This window comes from Periplaneta americana, chromosome 15 (genome assembly GCF_040183065.1).
Source record: "Periplaneta americana isolate PAMFEO1 chromosome 15, P.americana_PAMFEO1_priV1, whole genome shotgun sequence".
Classification (NCBI taxonomy): domain Eukaryota; kingdom Metazoa; phylum Arthropoda; class Insecta; order Blattodea; family Blattidae; genus Periplaneta; species Periplaneta americana.
This window is the reverse complement of record NC_091131.1, coordinates 126,990,165-127,011,712: the sequence shown is the minus strand read 5'-3', so window position 1 is coordinate 127,011,712 and position 21,548 is coordinate 126,990,165. Positions and strand designations below refer to the sequence as shown.

Sequence of the window (21,548 nt, the reverse complement as noted above, 5' to 3'; positions counted from 1 at the left end):
GTTTTAATAACTGTCCGTCATGGTCTTCTGTTATCTGTCACATATACCTAGGCTAATGAGGGAATATTGTTGGCACAGCATTTGGTTTTACTAGTCTAAATTTCCCATTATTAGAATAATCTTCTTCCCTGAAATGTAAACTACAAACGACTGAAGATGGAGAGTTGCTTTAGAAACAAAGTCTAGGCGTGAAATCACTTTAAGCCATTTTCGCATCTTTCCCTTACTTACTTATGGCTTTTAAGGAACACGGAGGTTCATTGCCGCCCTCACATAAGCCCGCTATTGGTCCCTATCCTGTGCAAGATTAATCCAGTCCCTATCATCATATCCCACCGCCCTCAAATCCATTTTAATATTATCCTCCCATCTACGTCTCGGCCTCCCCAAAGGTCTTATTTCCTCTGGCCTCCCAACTAACACTCTATGTGCATATCTGAATTCGCGCATACATACTACATGCCCTGTCCATCTCAAACGTCTGGATTTAATGTTCCTAATTATGTCAGGTGAAGAATACAACGCGTGCAGTTCTGCGTTATGTAACTTCCTCCATTCTCCTCTAATTTCATCGCTCTTAGCCCCAAATATTTTTCTAAGAACCTTATTCTGAAACACCCGTAATGTCTGTTCCTCTCTCAAAATGAGAGTCCAAGTTTCACAACCATACAGAACAACCGGTAATATAACTGTTTTTATAGATTCTAACTTTCCGATTTTTTGACAGCAGACTAGATGACAAAAGCTTCTCAACCGAATAATAAGAGGCATTCCCATATTTATTCTGCGTTTAATTTTCTCCCGAGTGTCATTTATATTTGTTACTGTTGCTCCAAGATATTTGAATTTTTGTCCACACCTGTGGAGTAACGGTTAGCGCGTCTATCCGCGAAACCAGGTGGCCCGGGTTCGATTCCCGGTCGGGGCAAATTACCTGGTTGAGGTTTTTTCCGGGTTTTCCCTCAACCCAATATGAGCAAATGCTGGGTAACTTTCGGTGTTGGACCTTGGACTCACTTCACCGGCATTATCACCTTCATCTCATTCAGACGCTAAATAGCCTAAGATGTTGATAAAGCGTCGTAAAATAACCTACTAAAGTAAAATAAAATATTTGAATTTTTCCACCTCTTCGAAGTATACAACTCCAATTTTTATATTTCCATTTCGTACAATATTATGGTCACGAAATATAATCATCTTTCCCTGTCACTCGGAAATTCGTGGAATGATATTGCTCCTTCACTCTTTTTTTCTATTCGAAGGACACCATAGTACACAACAATACGTCATTTTGAATCATATCACAATAAACTCACATACCAGTAGAAAGAAGCGCAATATTACTAATTATAATCGTACAAGAAACCATACACACATTCCTCAGTGAACCTTGGGAGTCAGTGCCATCTGGCGGGAATTTCAAATTTTCTCGATTCCAGCTTTAACACAGGGATCAAAATGAATTGTCAAGGCCGGTAAAGGAGAAGCGAAGCGAGCACATCAAGTCGGCCGTGTTACAGCTTTAACACAGGGATCAAAATGAATTGTCAAGGCCGGTAAAGGAGAAGCGAAGCGAGCACATCAAGTCGGCCGTGGATCAAGTTATACTGCTGACAGACTACAGTCACTAATCGCGATTATCGACCTAATCGCGATCGGGTTTGTAGTGTGTCACCGTCCCGATCAACGAGCACAGAATGCATAGAGTAGATATAAACAGCTTGGAGGTGAAGCCGCTTTTGTGGACAGTCGCCATTATGATGCTACCAAAACATTGGGCTCCCGGTTAGCACATGGGCAGTTGATTGTGATGTTGCATCGTTGTTTTAATTAATAAATTAACTAATTTCAATATGCCTACATGTTCTGCGTATGGCTGCACAAACAGGTTTTCAAAAAAAATTCCTGGAATAACTTTTCACGGGTAAATATGCATGTGTGAAATGTACTTATTTCTGGTAGGCTAGATACGGTAATGAATGATTTAGCCTAAGTTAGTCGGTTTGATTCGTATTGTTCACGTATTTGTTTGATTAAGAGAAAGGATTACTGTATTGATATTATTGTAATTAATTTTTATAATTACTAAATCAGACACGCTTTGTAAACTTAGCATTTACGAGCGAAGCTAACCTAACAACGCAAGTTGGAAGTTTGTGTCGCGTGCTATAGAAAATGGGTGTAACGAGGTTTCTCTTCAACCGAATGCACGTATTCGTTTGATGAAAAAGAAAGAGTGTATTAATATTATTGTAATTAATTTTTATAATCACGAAATCAGACATGCTTTGCAGACTTAGCATTTACGAGCGAAGCTAACCTAACAACCCATGTTGGAAGTTTGTGTCGAGTACTATAGAAAACGGGTGTACCGAGGTTTCTCTTAAACCGAATGCACGTATTCGTTTGATGAAGAAAAAGAAATAGTGTATTAATATTATTGTAATTAATTTTTATAATCACGAAATCAGACTTATGCTTTACATACTTAGTAGCTTCATTAACTCGGTCGTGAACTGACTTGACCCACTTGGTAATAAAACTTCACTTTTGTTCGCCGTTATAATCTAATTATATACTATAAACGAAGAGCCTATCAAATATTATATGGTTAAGAGCATTCCATTTTTTCTCTAAACAAAATCGGGACATCTATACGAAATACTGGCAAAAGGAAGAGAATGATAATTTGCGTTAAGAAGCAAGTTTCATTATTAAATCGAAGCAAATGGATCAACCTATAAAAGTAATTATTATAGGGTAGCATTTTTATTGGACTAGTAGCAAAATAAGGTCAAACTGTTATTTTCCTTTTTTATCATTATTGTTTGTTTAACCTTCCAGATTATCTATTAAATACCATACTGCAATTTGAAGAGCTGCCAATTTAAATAACCTGTATATATGTGATTTATCGATGACAGTTTCGTAATTTTTGCTAAAAAATACGTGCATAGCGATTCTGTATTACGAAACAAACAAGAAATTGTGAGTCCTACAAGAAATTAGGGACATATGGAATTCTTATTATCATAAGATCTTCTATAACGTAATAGCTATTTTGCAATGTTTTGGTAGCAACAAGATGGCGTCAGGTCCATCAAACCGGCTTCACTCCGTCCAATGGTATTAAGATGCTAGTGTCTACTCTATTGTATTCTGTGCTCGTTGGTCCCGATCACGATCAGGAGCTAAATCCTGTTTCCAGAACAAGATAATCGCGCTGAGGCACGGCCCAGTGGACGAAAGTAACATTTTAGTAGACTTTGGTTTCGAATCACCTTGAATTATATTATTTAGGAAGTCGTGATAGCTTCTGCTGTGAAATTTTGTTATCCCTTCCATTGTATTATATGAAAGAGAAACGAAAATGAATGGCTAGAAAATGAATTTGGCTACTATTAGACGTAGTGGAGAAATTTAATGCAGATGTGAGAAAAGTAAAAAGAAATATATTGACAAATGACAGACGAATTATTCATATTTCATATATATATATATATATATATATATATATATATATATATATATATATATATAGAGAGAGAGAGAGAGAGAGAGCAATAGAAGGCTGCTGAAAGATGTTTCATTTCAATAAATGATGGATTACAAACTGGAACTGGTTTATTTTTCAGATTTTCAACTTCAGTGTCCATTACGACGCTATCGTTGAGTTAAGATTGATTTTAAAAATGTTTTATTACAAAATAATATAAATTTTGGCATGATATAAATTTTATATGTTATAAAATGTCTTTTCAAAATAATATAAATAGTAATGATATAAATTGTATCAGTTTACATTGTGAAGCATATAACAATTTTAACAAATAAATTCCCATATCAAGCTGCAAGAAACAACAAAAAAAAAGGGGGGAAAAAAAAACAATGAACAAACATCAAAAGAAAGTATGAACTTTAGGTGTTGTCCAGGAGGGAAACAAACATATACGTATGTACATAGAGAAAATTCTTTCCTCTATGGTAATTCAGCTGTTGACCAGACGGGATGTAGTGTGTCACCACATTTTCGGTAATCGCGATCGGGCCTGATCGCGATAAGTGCTAATCGCGATTACTACTGTAGTCTGTCACCAGTATCGGTGCACCGACATTTTCCCTCGATCATCTGAGCGCTAGGTTACCGCGTATAAAACAGCAAGCGAACGCACTCTGTTAATTATCGCTTCGTTTTTGTTTGTCGGACTGTTTCAAACATCCTCGCAGTTTTCAAATAACAAGTTTCAATAATCATGGAAGAAAAAAAGAAAAGAGCACCGAACTTCTCACGGTTCGAAGTCGGAATTCTTTTAGAACTCGTCAGCAATTCTGCATCCATATTAGAGAATAAAAGTACTGACGGAAGTTCTCTAAGAGAAAAGCAGGCTACCTGGTTGGATTTAACCTTACAATTCAACATGAGTTATACGTGTTTACATAATTTCACATAATTTGTAACGTAATTTATACAGTGATTATTTCATATTGATAATAATTGGGAAAATTTCAGTATACGGATACTTCACTGACAATTATCTTGAAATAGGCTACTAAAAAGAGCAGATTTATATGTGTTTGTCGAATGTTCATCATCTTGCTTACGAAAAGACACATTTCAGTGCCAATAATTTATTTGGGAAAATTTCATTATACGGATACCTCGCTAACAATTTTTTTTAAATAACAAAAAAAGGAATTCGTCTGTGTATGTCGAATTCGCATCATCATTTATTTTGTGTGCACAAGATTGGAATTTTGGAGTAAGAGGGAAAGGAAAGTATCCTTGTTCTGAAATTTATCCATTTATTTTGTGTTCACAAGGTTGGAATTTTGGAGTAAGAGGGAAAGGAAGGTATCCGTGTAATTTCTCTTAATTCAAGCGTAAATAGCCTAATTGTTCAAAACGTTATGTAGGTCCTAATAGTTTCAAACGGCAAACCTATAGCTAATAAGTGATAATCTCGCATTCTACAAAATGGTCGTTTAGTTTTACTATATTATTACCGGCATAGAATAACTACTTTATTATTATGTTAACAAAATTGGACAGTTAGGCCTAAATAATATTTTGTCCTCAAGTAAAGTCCCGATCTTCCAAAGCAGAAACACATATAAAACATTAGTCTATTTTGAGGGGGAAAAAAAAAACTTTTATTTTTCATCTACAAACTTACTCTTTCTACAATAACACCAATTCTGTTATTTCCGCAGTGATTTGCGTGTTCAAGATACATCATTTGGATTGATTAACCAATAGTGTAGTCATACTCTGTACATTCTCATAGACATTCTTGCAGTGGTGTATGATATCTTATACATTGTGTTAATTAAGTATGGAATATTGCTAATAACTCTTTATATATTAATTTTATAAAAAAAAATACCAAAAACAAAAGTTGTTGACTACATCTAACTAAAACTTATGGCTAGAGACGAGAATTTTATGCACTGTAAAATCCCAAAATATGCATGCATTCATGCGCTATCAAACTATGAAACTTGCACGATCAAGCAAAAAATACATTAAAATATGCACTTTCATTTTTGTTCCAAATTTCTTATTTCATTTCACTTCACTTTTTTTGCACAGTTAATAACTGACAACATTTCTAAATTGATTTCTTGAGTTTGTCAGTCGGTATGTTTTTGTAGGCAGAGAATGACCTCTCTACATCACAAGAAGTTATGGGTGCAAACTTGAAAGAACCGTTTTCTTTTATTAGTTTTTTCTTTTCTTTTCCTTCTCCAACCCTGATTCCTTAAGCTAAAGTAAGGGACATAAAAATCGAGAAATTGAGATGTCCACTCAAAACCATTAAAACATGCATGAATATAATGTATATTATAGGCATGATTAAGCTAAAAATTGCTTAAATATACATTATGCATGTTTTTATCCCCAAAAAAGGCCAAAACATGCAAATATGCACAGAAAAAGTACACATATTTGGAACTGGAAAGTAATGAAATGGATAAGTAGGCCTACTAAGTTTGAGCTATGTCCTATGTTCCCATAAAAACATACATTTGCATGGAATTCTAGTCTCTACATCTGGTTGTGGTCTCACAAAAGTATCGATTCATGTACAGGATGTGGCAAAAAATAACTTCTTTAAATGGCACTCTATATTAAATTTTACATATTTGAAATCTTCATTCAATTTTACATGTAAATAGAAGTTTGATTCAGCATAAATAATATTATAGTAGGCCTACATTATGTAGTTTGCGCATGTGAGCAATTTCTTATTTTAAAAATCTCCAAAATAGTTGTAACACAAGTCTGTGCATACCGATAGTAATTTATTTCCAATTTGTACACTGGTAATGAGAACTAACCTGTGTTATAAGAGTCACTTAAAGTGGTGACCATCTTGATGCACACATGCCTGGCATTTTGTGATGAAATTTTCATTAACATGCAAAAGTTCTTGTTCAGTAATTCTGGTAATTTCTGTTCTTGTGTTGTCTTTCAGTTCATCGATGATGTGTTGATTACTTCTATAAATTTGGTTTTTCAGGGTTCCCCACAAATAATAGCCGCACACGGTAAGGTCTGGCGAATGTGCAGGCTATAAACTTTTGGAAATAATTCTGTTATTAAAATCCTCTCTTATATCGTGAATATGGTATAGGTATATGGTATATGGTATATTTCTCAATATACTCGGTCCTGCTGGCCCTTCACATTTCTGTATTCGGGCCAGCATTTCCTTACTTACACTATTTACAATTTTAACAAAGCCGTGATGTGACCCTTGAAGCCTGTTCATGTTCCTTTCACTTTCACTTAATATTCATTTCTTGTCCTATTCCTACATTCAACTCCATTCCCCTTTTCTCGTAACTAACTAAATACTGCCGTCTTGTAAATAACATAATACATTTAACCTTACGTATTTAATATAGAACCCTAATCCTCGTTGACTATTTCCCTAAAAATTCACCCTATTATTAAATACACTGACTAAACACTTCTTATACTACACATTCGCGCTCGCAGCCTAGCACATTTGTTACACTTTATTTATAACCCTATTTGAACAAAACTATTATTCAATAACCCTGAAAAAAATGTCGCAGTTCAATTTGAATTATCCATTACATAACTTACACCAGCTATTATTTGAATCCACTAATACACCACTTTCTGAGATTATAAACAGTTTTTTCCTCTATTGTCCCCACGTTTCGCACTCCTAGTACGTATATCGTGATTATGACATTTATAGTAAAACCTCCCTTGTATCGTTGAAAGAATCGTCAGCAGTGTGGGTTGTGGCGAAATCTTGTTGAAAATAATCCGTATTCTCTTTGATAGTAATGTCTACTCCTTGTGGAACAAACCATGCGATAGCAGCACCGATCTCAACTGATCGCACAAAGCGGTCAAGTGTATTCAATAATGTGACCTTCAAGTTGCTGTGTCAGCAGCTGAAAGATTATCTGACCACTCTATAGATGGAAGGCTAGCCTGTGATTTTAATTTTACGATAAATGACAATATCATAATGTTGGAAACTCAATAAAATACTTCAACCAATAAATAGAAACAAAAGATACCTTTGCTGTTATTCCAAAACCTCATAAATTCAATGACCACTGAAATCGAGGTTTTTGGGTTAAGGGTTACAAAATGCGGTTTATGAATGCTTATATAACTTAATAATGAACAATAGATTTTTCGCAAATGACAAAATACAAAACCACATCCATTGGAATGATAATATAATGGAATGTTAATCAGGGTGAGAATTAACGGGAGGGATGGGGGGATTTTCCCCCTGTTGAAAAGTTTTCCCCCTCTCATAAATTCATATTAACATCCCTGCCAGGGATGACTTCTATCCCCCACTCACAAAATGTAATTCTATTGTTTTAATACGAATATACTTTATAAAGTATAAAGTAAGAAAAGAAAATAATATTGATGTAGACCTACTGTATTATCATCACCAGCAAGCTGACAACAATCAATAACTTAGGACTTACACATCTTATCTCTCAAGCCTGCTCACGGATATAATTATTATTATGATCAAGTTGCAAAACAAGCAATTCAGTGCGACCAAGCATTGAGCCGTATCAAATGAGGATAATAATAATTTTATGTATGGTATTCTCTATCTGGGATTCTATCCCCCTCTCATCAGAAATCTTAATTCGCACCCTGATGTTTATACAAAACCTATCTACTGAATGTTTGGATGTACGAGTTTTTGGTCTTTATTCTGTTACCGGTAACATAAAATCTGGTGAATGGTCAATGCTAGGTTTTCATAGTTAAATTTTATGAAAGCGTCTACTTAAACGCTCCATAAATATAGGATATTTTGCTCTTGCTGAAAAATTTTTTCTGTTGTTACGAGGTTTTGCAATGACAGCGACAATCGTACTGCACTTAAATACTCAAATAATTGGTAGTGCAGCTGTCAGTGTAATGAGAGTTGTTCATTTAATATCCCTTATAACTACAGAGGCTGGTTTCAGATTATATTATGATAAATTATATACCATAATTAGAGCAAAGAGTAAGAAAGACAGAGGAAGCTAGACTACTCAGAGAAAATTGATTTCGATGCTTCTTTCACATGCTATGATTCAACTCCAGTGTCTTTCATTAATGTATCACGACAAACACATTTTTATACCAATAAAATTGTATCAAACTTTAATTTATTTCAGGGACAAGCTACGAGCCGCCACTGACGAATGTGTTCACAATGCAATGGTTCCTTACACTCTTCTCCAACTGCCTGCCACAACCAACAGTTCTTCGAGTATGGGACCTCATTTTCCTGGAAGGCAATGAGGTGTTGTTGAGGACAGCCCTGGCAATCTGGGATGGTCTTGCAGAGTGGGTCTTCTCTTAGTTAGTTACAGAAAATAAGTTACTCACACTCTTATAGCTAGGGGGCGGATGTTGATGAAAAGCCATCTTCTTATTTTTCACATTAGGATGATGCCTATTAATATAGAAATCCTTTCTTTGTTAATATCAATGTAAAAAAAATAATTTCTTATATTGCACTTTTTGCATTTTTTGAAGTTTTTGAACTAATAGGTCATTTTTATGTTTTTTCGGGATTTTTTTATCATTTTTTACTTTGAAGAACTTTTAGATCATTTGGAATGCATTTTACTTTCTTCTTTACTGATAGGTCTGTTAAATCATTTTCTAACCAAATAGGTTGGTAGTAACTACCTACTGAATAAATGAATAACAGTGAAGTTTGAGTTTTATAATAGTTTGGAACAGACTCTAAAGCCCATCCTTCGTTCCACTGAAGGCTTCACTTCACACAACGGAAGTAATATAAAATGCTTGACAGCACTTTAGTTGAAGTGAGGACTTTGAATGCTACTGTTTTTTTGTCGGTACAAGGGTGTTTTTAGAATTTATGTTTGGAAGGGGAGAAAACTTTCACTATGTCCTGGACAGGACATTGTGTCCTCAAATGGTTCGGAAGGGATGTCTATTATAGTAGATAGTATTTTAACACAAAGATTGCAAGAATGCACAATTCGCCCACAATTTGTTTTGTCATTCACACTCCCTTACCTGTAAGATCTGGTAACAAAAGTGAAGCGCGGAAGGAGGAGGAGACAGAGAATGAAGCTAGTAACATGGACTACCCTTGATTGAAACACATTGTAACCCTCATTAAAATCTATATTTTTCCCTTAAAACCTTAATTTTGTTGCATGTTTTTTTTCTTTATCTTAGCCAAATTCCAGGAAGTTGCCTCCTATCTCCGATATTTGCAGGGCAGTCATTGAAACTAATTTTTAAAAAGTTGTGGTGCGAGTACGGTGAATAATATTTAAATGTCATTTTATTTTAATTTTGTCATTTTTCCATTAGTTTAAGGGCATTTTAATGAGCATTTTAAGTAGATTTTTAGGTCATCAACATCCGCTCCCTATTTATAGCCAATGACTTTACTATATATTAGAACTCATTTCATTAAGAACGACCAACCAAGAGTCATGATAATATGTGTGATCAGCCACTCGTTCTGCAAGCTGGCTGCCACATGTTCTGATTCCGCTGAAAACAAAATACCCAACCAAAGCATCACAGATGACTGGTCGTCCCTGTCATATCAAGGGTATCATAGTCTGAAAACTGTCTTCGATCAATATTTACATTATGCACTCTGGAAATTATTAAACTGTCTGATGCCTTATCACCTATATAAAGTATAAGCAGCACTGAAAAAGGGTAAAAAATATGTTCGTGTTTATCCTCTAATTGAACGGAACAGTTATAATATTTTTTAACAGTATTATATTCGTAATGGCATAGGACAGAAGTAAATACAGTAAAGAAACCAAGCAGGAAATTCTAGATAAGATTGAACAAAAGTTATTAATTTCAAAACCAAATGACGATTTTCCATTGCTTTTAATTTTTGAATAACTTCAGCACGAATTTTGTTTGCTCCATCCTTGACATTTCGTGATATGGATGTTGAATGTGGAATAATAGAATTTGCATGCACCATACCATGAGTAGCTCCAGCATCAGTCATTGTCTGCAATTAAGCATCCCTTAATATACACTATTGTAAAAATGTTAAGCAAAGTGAACATGTAGATTAAGTTTATTTTTATTAAATACTGTGACTGAAAGAGATTATGTCTGCTTTTGAAGAAATTTGACACGCATCACAAAATCTCTGTTCTTTTATGAAATTACATATTTACTAAGCTACATTAAACATTTTCGTTACTGATATAATGAGTTTGACAAGATGGAAGTGCCCTTTCAAGCTTAAACCCATTAGTCCATTTTAAGCATTTTTCAGTGCAGTTCAATATTTACAATACCATTCACCTTTGGAGTTCAAATATTTAAATGACTAAAACTGGATCACAATTCACCCACTGTCCTATTATGGTGGAGTGCATCATCTTCCATATCTTAAAACTGTCTGTAAAACTATAAACCAGGAAGTGAAAGTAACACTGACATATTGCAACATTACTGCTACCTTTTATGTAAAACCTTAGAAAATTGTTGGACTTCGTCATAGCGATTACAGTACATAGCCTCTGTTGATAAATTCACTTTACTTTATGAGATTCATAGTTTGTCACTCTAATTATCTTTTACTCGTCGTACTTCATTACTTCATGTTAAGCCTGTTTTGATTGAGATTCTGTCTGAATTCTCGTTTCATTGCATTTATTATATTTCATAGATCTTACATTAGCATTGAGGCTTTAAGATCTGGAACAAGTCAAAATTTTACAAAATTACAATTTCTTGGCGAGATGAAGTGAAGTGAGGCCGAGGATTCGCCATAATCACCTGGCATTCACCCTATGGTTGGAGAAAACCTCGGAAAAAAACCCAACCAGGTAATCAGACCAAACGGGGATCTAACCCAAGCCCGAGTGCAGTTCCAGATCAGCAGGCTAGTGAGTCTGCTGACTGAGCTACATTGGTGGCACTACAAAAAATATACAGTACATAGCACTCAGGTGATTAAATTTACAAACCTAAGCAATTATTCATCAGTTAAGCTATAAAATATAATACATAACAAGTAAGTTAATTCAGTTTGAAAGCATAAACAATTCGATCAGTTGAGATATACAAAAATTGATAATATACTCGTATATCATGCAAATTACTTCAAATTACAAGCATAAACAATTCATCAGTTAAGCTATACAGATTACTATTCAATTTAAGGCACATACAATTCATCAGCCAAGCTATACAAAAATAATTATACACTACATAGTAAACAGATTAATTCAATTTACAAGCATATTTTTGTTAAGCTATACAAAATTGTACAATTCATATCAAGTAGATTAATTCAATTTATAAGCATAAACAATTCATCAGTTTAGCTATACAGGCTACTATTCAATTTACAGCATACATAATTCATCAGTTAAGTCATATAAAAATACACAATACATAGTAAACATATTAAAACAATTTACAAGCATATTTTAGTTGAGCTATACAAAATTGTACCTACATTTCATATCAAGTAGAATAAACTGAATAATTCAATTTACAAACATAAACAATTCATCAGTTGTGTAGAAGGTATGAGTATGTAGAAATTTTGTTTAAAGAATTCAGTCTTGTTTCACAAGTAGGCAAAATTGTATAATTGAATTCTATAAGAGGATTTAATATTGTGACTGACAGTATTTCGCGAGTCTGTGATGATTTTATAAATGCCTATTTTCTCGATATATTTCAGTCGCATTATGGCAGTGGACAGTGCAGATGAATTCTACAGCATCATGGGAGTTCTTACTCGTGAGATGCTAGAGTTCGGCCTCATGGACACCAATAACTTGGTCAAGGTAATGTGTGGGTATATACTGTATATACGACTTAAGATTTTAAATTATTTCCTGCATACATTTTTATTAACTTTAACAAGGGCATTCTTTGTTATGAATAGGCTTGTAATGTTGGGGACCAATAGGGTGCATTATGGTGGTTTCAAGTTGACTATCCATTCACCAGACAGTATTCTAACATGCATAAACAGTGTACCTGCTGAATACTCTGTTCGCCAGTCACTACTGTGGCATGTGTAAACAGTGTACCTGCTGAATAATAATGCCGAAGGTTAAAGGTTCTTAGGCGCATATTTTTGCAGCAGAATTTGGTGAGTTTTTTGAAGTGAATGACAGGGACATTACATGTAAATTATGTAATACAGTAAAACTCCAATTATCCGAACTCCAAATATCCGGATCACCAGTTGAAGGGTTCAGAACCATAGTGGGCCAAGCACCATTTACTAAAACCGTAGAAAACAAGGGTTAAAATGAAGTTATTATATATCTTGTTTACACAACTTTTAACACTGTATCACTTCGGAGGAAAGTCTTACCATACGTATTCTGAAGTTATTACCATAATTCAATAGAAACATATAGCAAGTAATATAAAGTATACACATTAAAACTAAATGATATGTCAATCTTCATTAAACTATGGTATTCACTTAACTTTAACCCTTGCTTTCTCCGTTTTTAATAAATGGTGCTTGGTTCACTATGGCTCTGAACCCTTCAATTATCCGGATCACGTTTCACGACAGTTTGAAATTGTTTATTCAAAGAAAATTATATATGTTTAGGTTTTTTTATTTCGTGTGCTGTACCACCATACGTAAGTAAAGTTCTTATAATTTTAATCCATTTAAAATGCTATTTTGTTTGAATATGTGTAACTTTGTTCATTATATACTGTAGGCCTATAGTCATTTTGCACTTTTAAAACGTGCAGCAGCTTACTACTGTTGTTTCTAGACTTTTCATTTCCGATCCAATTATCAGGATAATTGGAGTTCTACTGTACAAACATACGAAGTGACAAGTGATATTATATACAGAGAAATTGTAGCACAAGAAAAGAAAGGAGGAAACTCAAACTCACTAATCATTCTATGATAATTCTTCTGCACATAACGAAAGGTACGTAAAAATATGTCTTTGTAATGCTATGTAGCGTATATTTACTTTTAAAGCTGTCCAGATTTGTTTATTGCATTTTATTATTAGCGTAATCGATCACAGAACCAAGTCGATGTCCTAGTACTAGCTAATGTCCCCTGTCTATGTACCATGCTGCAGTCAACTTGTGTAATCAGTACCCAACATTACAAACCTAGATATGAAGCTTTCAATTTTAATTTATTAACCATAACATTCTTCTTCTTCTTATTCTTATTCTTCTTCTTCTTCTTCTTCTTCTTCGAAAACAGATTCTGTATAATATAATCTTATTTATTTAGTTACCTAGTAAGCAAAATGAGTACAAATTAAAAAATATACAACAAAAATGTGTAAGGTGTGGTCTGAGCCAATAATACAACATAAAATTTAAAAAGACAGTTTACTTAATATAGTAATTAACTTATAAACTAATTTGACGAAGTAAGTGACAATTTATGATATTAGAGGCTTTTATGGTATGTTTGGTTGTGACCATAGCGACTCGTCTGTGAGATCTGCAGATTTTTTAGTGATTTCGAAGAATATTAACCTAACACTTAAACAAATATGGTTTCGGAATATGTATGATAAGACTTTCTTGTGTTAAATTCTAACACTCCTTGTTTACATGTTTCGATCTATTATGGGTCATCTTCAGAACTGGTCGTTGCTGGTCTTGGCGCCTCTTGTTTTGTTTCCTGTGATTATTAAGAAACACTTATTGGTATATTCTTGAAATTTAAACTTCACACAGACATCATAAACAGAAAAGGAGACTGTATATGTCTGATTCAAAGCAAGAATCATAGCCTTACCACTGACTTACAGTCTCTGCGTTTGAAATGCTACATTTAGATATCTATTTTATGGCTTATATTTAAAAAAAAAAGCAATGTCAGAAAAGGAAAATTGATTTATATTAAAAATAAAACATAAAATTAAGTAACTGAGGAATTTTATATGTATTTTATTAATGCATATTTAATGGTTTTGTCGAAATTTAGGCTTAAATATTTTAAGTGTTTAAAAAAAAGTGTGCTCAAGGTGATTACTTAAAAATTAAAGTAAACACTTTCGATTAAGGTGATCATTTTTTTCAAGTTCAAAACCAGGACATTTAAAATTAAAAAAAAAAAAAAAAAAAAAAAAAAACAAGTGCAACAGTATAACAACATGGTTTTAATGAAAAAAAAAAATGTGCAAAATTACTCTCTCTACACTACAATCTTCATTCCTAAATTTGCTTCTCATATCTTGTACTTTTTTATAAAGAGTGAATTGATTTTAATAACACTTCGTTTTCCTGGATGTTCTTATAAAATTGCATACAAGAATGATTAAAATTATATTTAGTAATTAGCATACGTTTCATACAAGAGGTCAGGGATATGATGGGGCCGCTGCCATGAGTGGCCTAACTATTTGCCTTGTGCTCAGCATTGCAAGTGCTTTCAGTCAACACTCAAAGACTGCTAAATTATAAATATCACTAAAGCATCACTAAAATCGCCTACAGAAATGAAATTATGGGAACTTAGCTTGAGAATGAAAAATTTTTTCTGTTTTACTGGAAATATACAACAAAAATCTGGTTCGGAAGGAGGGGGGAGGAGGCTTGAGCCTCCTTAGCTCATCCACTCATCAGTTGTCTTTATTTCACCTCCCTCTCCTCAAACATTAATAACTAATCAGCAGCCTAAGAAATAAATAAAAAATTACGTTGATATAAAATTGCACAAACGTTTGATTCATCAAAAGGATTTAATGTAGTGTTGCACGTTGTAATGCCCTTCTGTCAGTTTAAAAGTATATTGAATATCATATTAGTACTATCATCTATTAACAAAGTCTATAATGACTATTAGTAGTACATAATGATGTAATTCAACTCTATCACAAACAGTTCTACAATTCCTTGATTCCTTTACAAAGATATGAAATGTAGGAAAACTATAAAAATATTCTGAAACTCTATAGTAATTTTATTTCGAGATATTTTTGCCCTGTATAAAGAGTGCGCATGAGCGACTATCTGCACATTTTTTATTGTTGGAAAACAATTGGGACGTGGAACAATGACAAATGAAGTCATAGTGCAGTGAACTTATCTGTAAGAAGGCATAACTTAGCACGTGTTGTTCATCTTCATTTTGCTAGACTTAGGGCCTGATTTGTCCATCCATTCATTGTGTGTGAGTGAACACGAAACAAGTTAACCAGTAGATGTTAAATTCAACACGTTTTTATCAAGAACACTTATGTAAACATTGAAATTGATCAATATAGTTCGAGTACAAGTGAAATTCTGATGATATCTCACTAAGTTGTGAGTTCAGAGAAGACCTAACTTGTATCTTCTCAAGTTTTAAATAATTATACCTTGAGTGAAAATTCACATAAAAGAACTCGGCATTTTAACTTTAGAAGATAGTATGCAGGTAATGTTAGTACACTCAACTGGCTCAGCAATTTAAAAAGTTAAAATAATGTTTGGTGAGCTTCACAAATTATAAATTTCATAATGTAATAAAGTCTCTTCAAAACAAGTGACTTCATGAAATGGTCAGCGTAATCCAAAGTGAGGGAAAAGTCCTTCTGTCAATATTGTATTTTGTTAGGGTCATTGAACACAACGTTCTGTATAAACCTAAAGAATGCTAGGGAAGTGTTAAAATAACATAAGAATTGTAAAGATCACAAAGGTGCTATGTTGGCCGCTGATAGTATTACGTGCATCGTCAATAAAATTGAATATTGTAGCAGTGATGTCAAAAAAAGAGAGATGTGATAGAAAACATAGTTGAAAATTGTCAGACTTTGTAAGAGTGAATAAATACCATCAAGAAATAAATATAATTCCAGAAGGATATTCATTCATTCATTCATTCAGAGTGAGCTGCCCAAGAGTAGGTCTTTCACTGCAAATCCACCATTCTAATCATGCCATGTTTGTAGTTTTGGGTATTCTTTAGATCATTTCCCACTACTGCAGTTATGCCGCTTTTGCGCACAGTTGTATATAATCAGTGTCGCTAACATAAGAAACAACTCGTCAAAAGTAATGCTAATATGTAATAATCCACTAAATACTAAATTCGGTAGGATATGTTGGTTAATATGACGAAGGTTAGGTTTGCTTTGTTCAGGTTTTTAGAGCTTGTTCTCATTCGAATAATCTGATAACAAATAATGATACATGAAGAGTAGGAATTTTTTCCACGGCCTACATTAATTTGAAACTGACATGGTATAGTTGCTTCTGTTGGGAACGCAAGAAAAGGCAACATGGCGGATATCAGTGGGAAATGATCTAAAGTAGTTTTTCTTGGAAAAAGTAAATGCGGTAACTTCCCATTACTTTCCGCACACTATTCTCTCTTTTGCATCTTAAAAGATCCCAGAAGGGGCCCATCGTCGAGGAGAGGAGAGTGAATTTGACTAATTAGGCCTTCCGGACTTCATTGAAATTCATCACAGTGGTTAAATACCAGTTCTATCAATGTATTTTATCAAGTCAGAGACCAGGAAATCCCAATTAGCCTTTGCCCCCTGCCCAGAAGGATATACTGTAATCCATGTTAAACATAAGATATTCTTTTGCATTTTCATCTCTCCTGCTTTATAATCAAGATGTCTGTCATTGTTTTCAACATCTTTGTTTATTAGAGACACATTTAATTTAAGAGAACCAATGTTACAGGTTATACTTTGCTATTGTCACACTTCCTAGCGCAGCAAGGTTATTAAGGGTGATTAATGTATTTCTCGGTGTTAGAATTAATTCGTGAATAGGACACTCTTTAAAATTTATGGACACTGCATTTTGTTTCGCTAATCGTCAATTTGTGATTTTCTTTACCGTTGGCAGACTTATGAATCCTGTCTAACCCAGTTGGTTTTGTAGTCAACTTACTGCTCTTCTCCAAACAGTAGAAGCTGATTATTTTAATGAAGTTAGCCTATGTAAAGGATACAAACACTGCAACAATTCCATCGTCTGTTCCATTTTATTTCTTCACTGATTCATGAGACTTCATAATTATAACAATATTCTTAACTGAGTAATATTCTGAGAATTCTTTTGGGGAAGTACAGGATAAAAATCAATTTTGCTTGCATCATTATCACACCATAACATGTTCACAATGCATTCAAGACCGTCTCCTTCAGAGCTTCATAAGGATAGTGTGACAATGTCGATTCTAAAATACACCAGTTTTAATGTGTAAGAAAAATGCAGATGTCCTTGGCTTGCCTTTAATTGCTATACAATCAAAACATAGACATTTTGTTTTTTTATTCAATAATTTGACTAAATGACTGTCAATATATGTCATGAACTGAACCAGGGCTGGGCACCAAGAGCGGATTCTACTCTCCCACTGGGAACCGTATGACTTCTCTTCAACCCCTTTCTTCCCTGCCGAACACCGTGCAGCAATGATGCTGTGACGGATGAATATTAAGCATCCTTGTTTAGAGTTTGGAATCGCTCCTGGTACCCAGCCCTGAACTAAACAGATCAGGAGCTTTAAGTAGACCAAAAAGTAATTGGAAGAGTGTATCAATAAAACCCAAAGAACTTCACTGATGCAATCATGAATAAAACAAGTGACAGATCAGAATAACGAAAAATGTCAAGATTTTACAAGGACTGTAACACCACGAAGTAGTAGTAGTAGCAGTAATAGTTAGTTCTGGAGTAGAGTTTATGTACCGGTAACCAAATATTTAGTACATACATCTTGATTACACAACTTTTAACACTATGTCACTTCGAAATACATATAATTTATAGTAAGAAATATGTTGTTGTTTTCTAATGCCAGGTGTTTGACAATAAAGTCATTTGACCTCTTGCACTCCAATATTTTTCAAAGATATCATGGCCAGCCACTGAAGCACAGATTTTGAGGTGTTCCGAATCCATTTCTTGGTTTGAGTTGCACACTGGGCAGTTAGGGGACTGATATATTCCAATTCTATGCAGGTGTTTGGCCAAACAATTATGGCCTGTTGCCAATCTAAGTAAGAAATATACAGACACACAAAAATACATCCCCATGAAATCCTCAGCACACAACTCAATTTCAGAACACACACACTTTTTATCTCCACATTACACTACACAAACACACCCCCAGGAAGCACAATCAGAAGGCGTGAAAACCAGGACGACCCAATTCTGAAGATAACCTACAACAGGCTGAAATTATAGTCACGACGCTGTTATTCCCGGCGTGACTCCTCCTCTTTGCTTACGTCTTAGGAAGTCAAGGCTCTATAATGTCTAGGTAGGTAGTATCGTTCGCCATTTTTGTTCTTTCGTTACCGAGCTACCAAACGAGGGATCTATTTGCCACACTGTTAAACATTATCATGTCTTAGTTCCTATGATAATAAATCAAACACACTGTAATTCAGCAAATAATGTCCTCGTGTGCTTTCTGCGAACGCCAACGAAAGAGCCAAAATGGCAGGCGATTATATTAAGTATTTATCCAGCCTTAGGAAATGCGTAACATCTTCCTCAGCGAATCATAAGATGCACACGTTTAAATGTAGCTGACCTGCAACGTGATTGGCTGCCGGAAATTAGAGCGATGGGGACTATAGGTAACCTAGTTTTAACACATGAAAGAAATAAATTATATATTCCGAAATATTTAGTGTATAGGCTAATCTACTTGTCCTTCACTGTTTAAAATTTCGTATTTCATTTATGCTGACTTATGGCACCTTGAGAAAGAGAATCCAAGTAGTTATAGGCCTGCATTTTCGGGAAAAGTGTTAGAATGTATAATGAAGACTCAATTGGCAAATTATTTTGAAGAAAATAACTTATTGTGTCATATGCAGTTCGGTTTTCGTAAAGGTAGAACAACAGTTGATACTATTTTATCACTGCTGGAATCAGCATACAGTGGTTTTGAGATTAAAATGTAGGCCTACTCTGAGGTCACGTTATGTGACCTTACGAAAGCTTTTGACTGCGTTTCACATGAGATTTTAAGACTTAAGCTACACAACTATGGTATAAATGGGAGTAAAATCTCTATGCATCATACATGTCTGGTACAAAACGAAGTAGAAATTCCAGGAGTCAGGAGAGGTGCAATATGGTGTCCATAGGGTTCCATCTTAGACCTTTCTTATTCCTAATTACTATATTGTAAATTATTTGAGTTATCGCTATAACATTATGAATAAATCAGCAGATGACACTTTTTCATAACAAGCTCGACTAGCACAGTAGAACTACATCAGCTAACCTCAAAGGCCGTAGCAGCCTGTGACAGAAACCTTCCATGAGGCCTGATGTAACTAATTTACATAGGTCTACCTCTTATACAGAATGTTTATTATTGGTGATATTATTATTATTATTATTATTACTATTATTATTACTATTATTATTATTATTATTATTATTATTATTATTATTATTATTATTATTATTAGTGAAAAATAAAATGTCACTCACCAAATAAGTTGCTATTTATATAAGAACTTGACCCTGCACTCCTTCGCATACATATAACTAATTATGTTTTCTGTGCCAGGATGCATTGAAAGCCCACATTTTAAAATTATCTTTCTGGAAAATTGTCAATGATGGCGTAGGTGTGTCTCTATTTAAAACTTCCCTTCTTTATATATCATTTTTTTCTCGAAAAAGGATACTCTTAACAATATATTAATTATATCATCACTATTGCTTGCATCTGTTTCAGAGTCCATTTTTCCGGAATACACAATAACACTGGACTGGTCCACACCTGTGGAGTAACGGTTAGCGCGTCTGGCCGCGAAACCAGGTGGTCCGGGTTCGATTTCTGGTCAGGGAAAGTTACCTGGTTGAGGTTCTTTCGGGGTTTTCCCTCAACCCAATATGAGCAAATGCTGGGTAATGTTCAGTGCTGGACTCTGGACTCATTTCACCAGCATTATCACCTTCATCTCATTCAGACGCTAAATAACCTAAGATGTTGATAAAACGACGTAAAATAACCCACTAAAAAAAAAAAAAAAAACACTGGACTGCACTCACTGCTGTACTAGTTGTGAAGTACAATAGTACGACATCCTCGTGTAAGTCATAAACTGGGACACAAGAGAAGAGAACAATGTGGGCTCGCTTGCTAGACAGTGAAAATGTTTATGTTATTTGCGTCTTATTTAGGAAGACAAGCCAATACTGCTTCTCCAATTTCCTCATTTGCATCTCTTCCCATCCTTCAGACGGCCTGTGACAAGAGAAATAGGACAAAGATAATGGTGGGTGGGTGGACACTGGCCAGGCCAGAAAAATTGGGCCTCAGTTGCAAAATTTCAAGTGCAATCTCGAAACCCGCGAAAACATATGAAATGCAGAGGCCAGACCCAACCAGAAGATTTCTGGAACAAATTTTACTGCAAGACAGATCTATATAATCACAAAGCTTTCAACTTCTACAATGCTTCATTCAAGTACATAATATTTTACGTATATCAAAACACAAAATTTGAGTTCATTTAACCCAGTGACTGAGGCTTGGCCGTCACTGCTCAAAGGCAGTTGTGGAAGCAGCAGAATGGTTCAAAGCAAATTAATTTAATTTTGACACTGAGAAAAGAAGAGGAGTTTGAAGAAAAGGCAGAAAAGCAAAGCTAACCTGGAATTTTCACATCAATTGTATCTCTCGAAGACTGTCCAGAGTCCTGTGCGGTACCCTCTTAAGAGTAATTGTATGTATGTATGTATTTATTTACACTGCAAGTGGGCAAGCACCCGGTGGCAGTGGTATATACAATATTAACAATACACAGTTAAAATGATAAGCAATACACAATAAAATTTACAATAGCCTACATAATAAAATTTACAACACATATACAATTTTATACACAATACAATAAGAATACACAATACAATTTAACACAATAATAATTAAACATAAAATAAAACACCTAATTTTACAACACAACCTACATAATTATGTATAGGTCCTACATAATTTTCAATAGTCTTTCACTTTACTCTCATCTCATTCCCTGTAGTGGCACTATGACGCATTTCA

At 34.4% G+C, this 21,548-nt stretch overlaps 1 protein-coding gene across 7 annotated transcripts in view; it reads left to right on the top strand.

The window, feature by feature from the left end:
• The window catches only part of LOC138715323 (serine-rich adhesin for platelets-like), a 1,148,033-nt gene that overhangs the window by 1,070,223 nt on the left and 56,262 nt on the right, over positions 1-21,548 (top strand). For all 7 annotated transcript variants that reach the window (XM_069848108.1, XM_069848110.1, XM_069848109.1 and 4 more), the window contains 2 exons: positions 8,689-8,860; positions 12,237-12,342. In XM_069848108.1, coding sequence (XP_069704209.1) covers positions 8,689-8,860; positions 12,237-12,342 — 278 coding nt within the window. The remainder of the gene's footprint in view (positions 1-8,688; positions 8,861-12,236; positions 12,343-21,548) is intronic.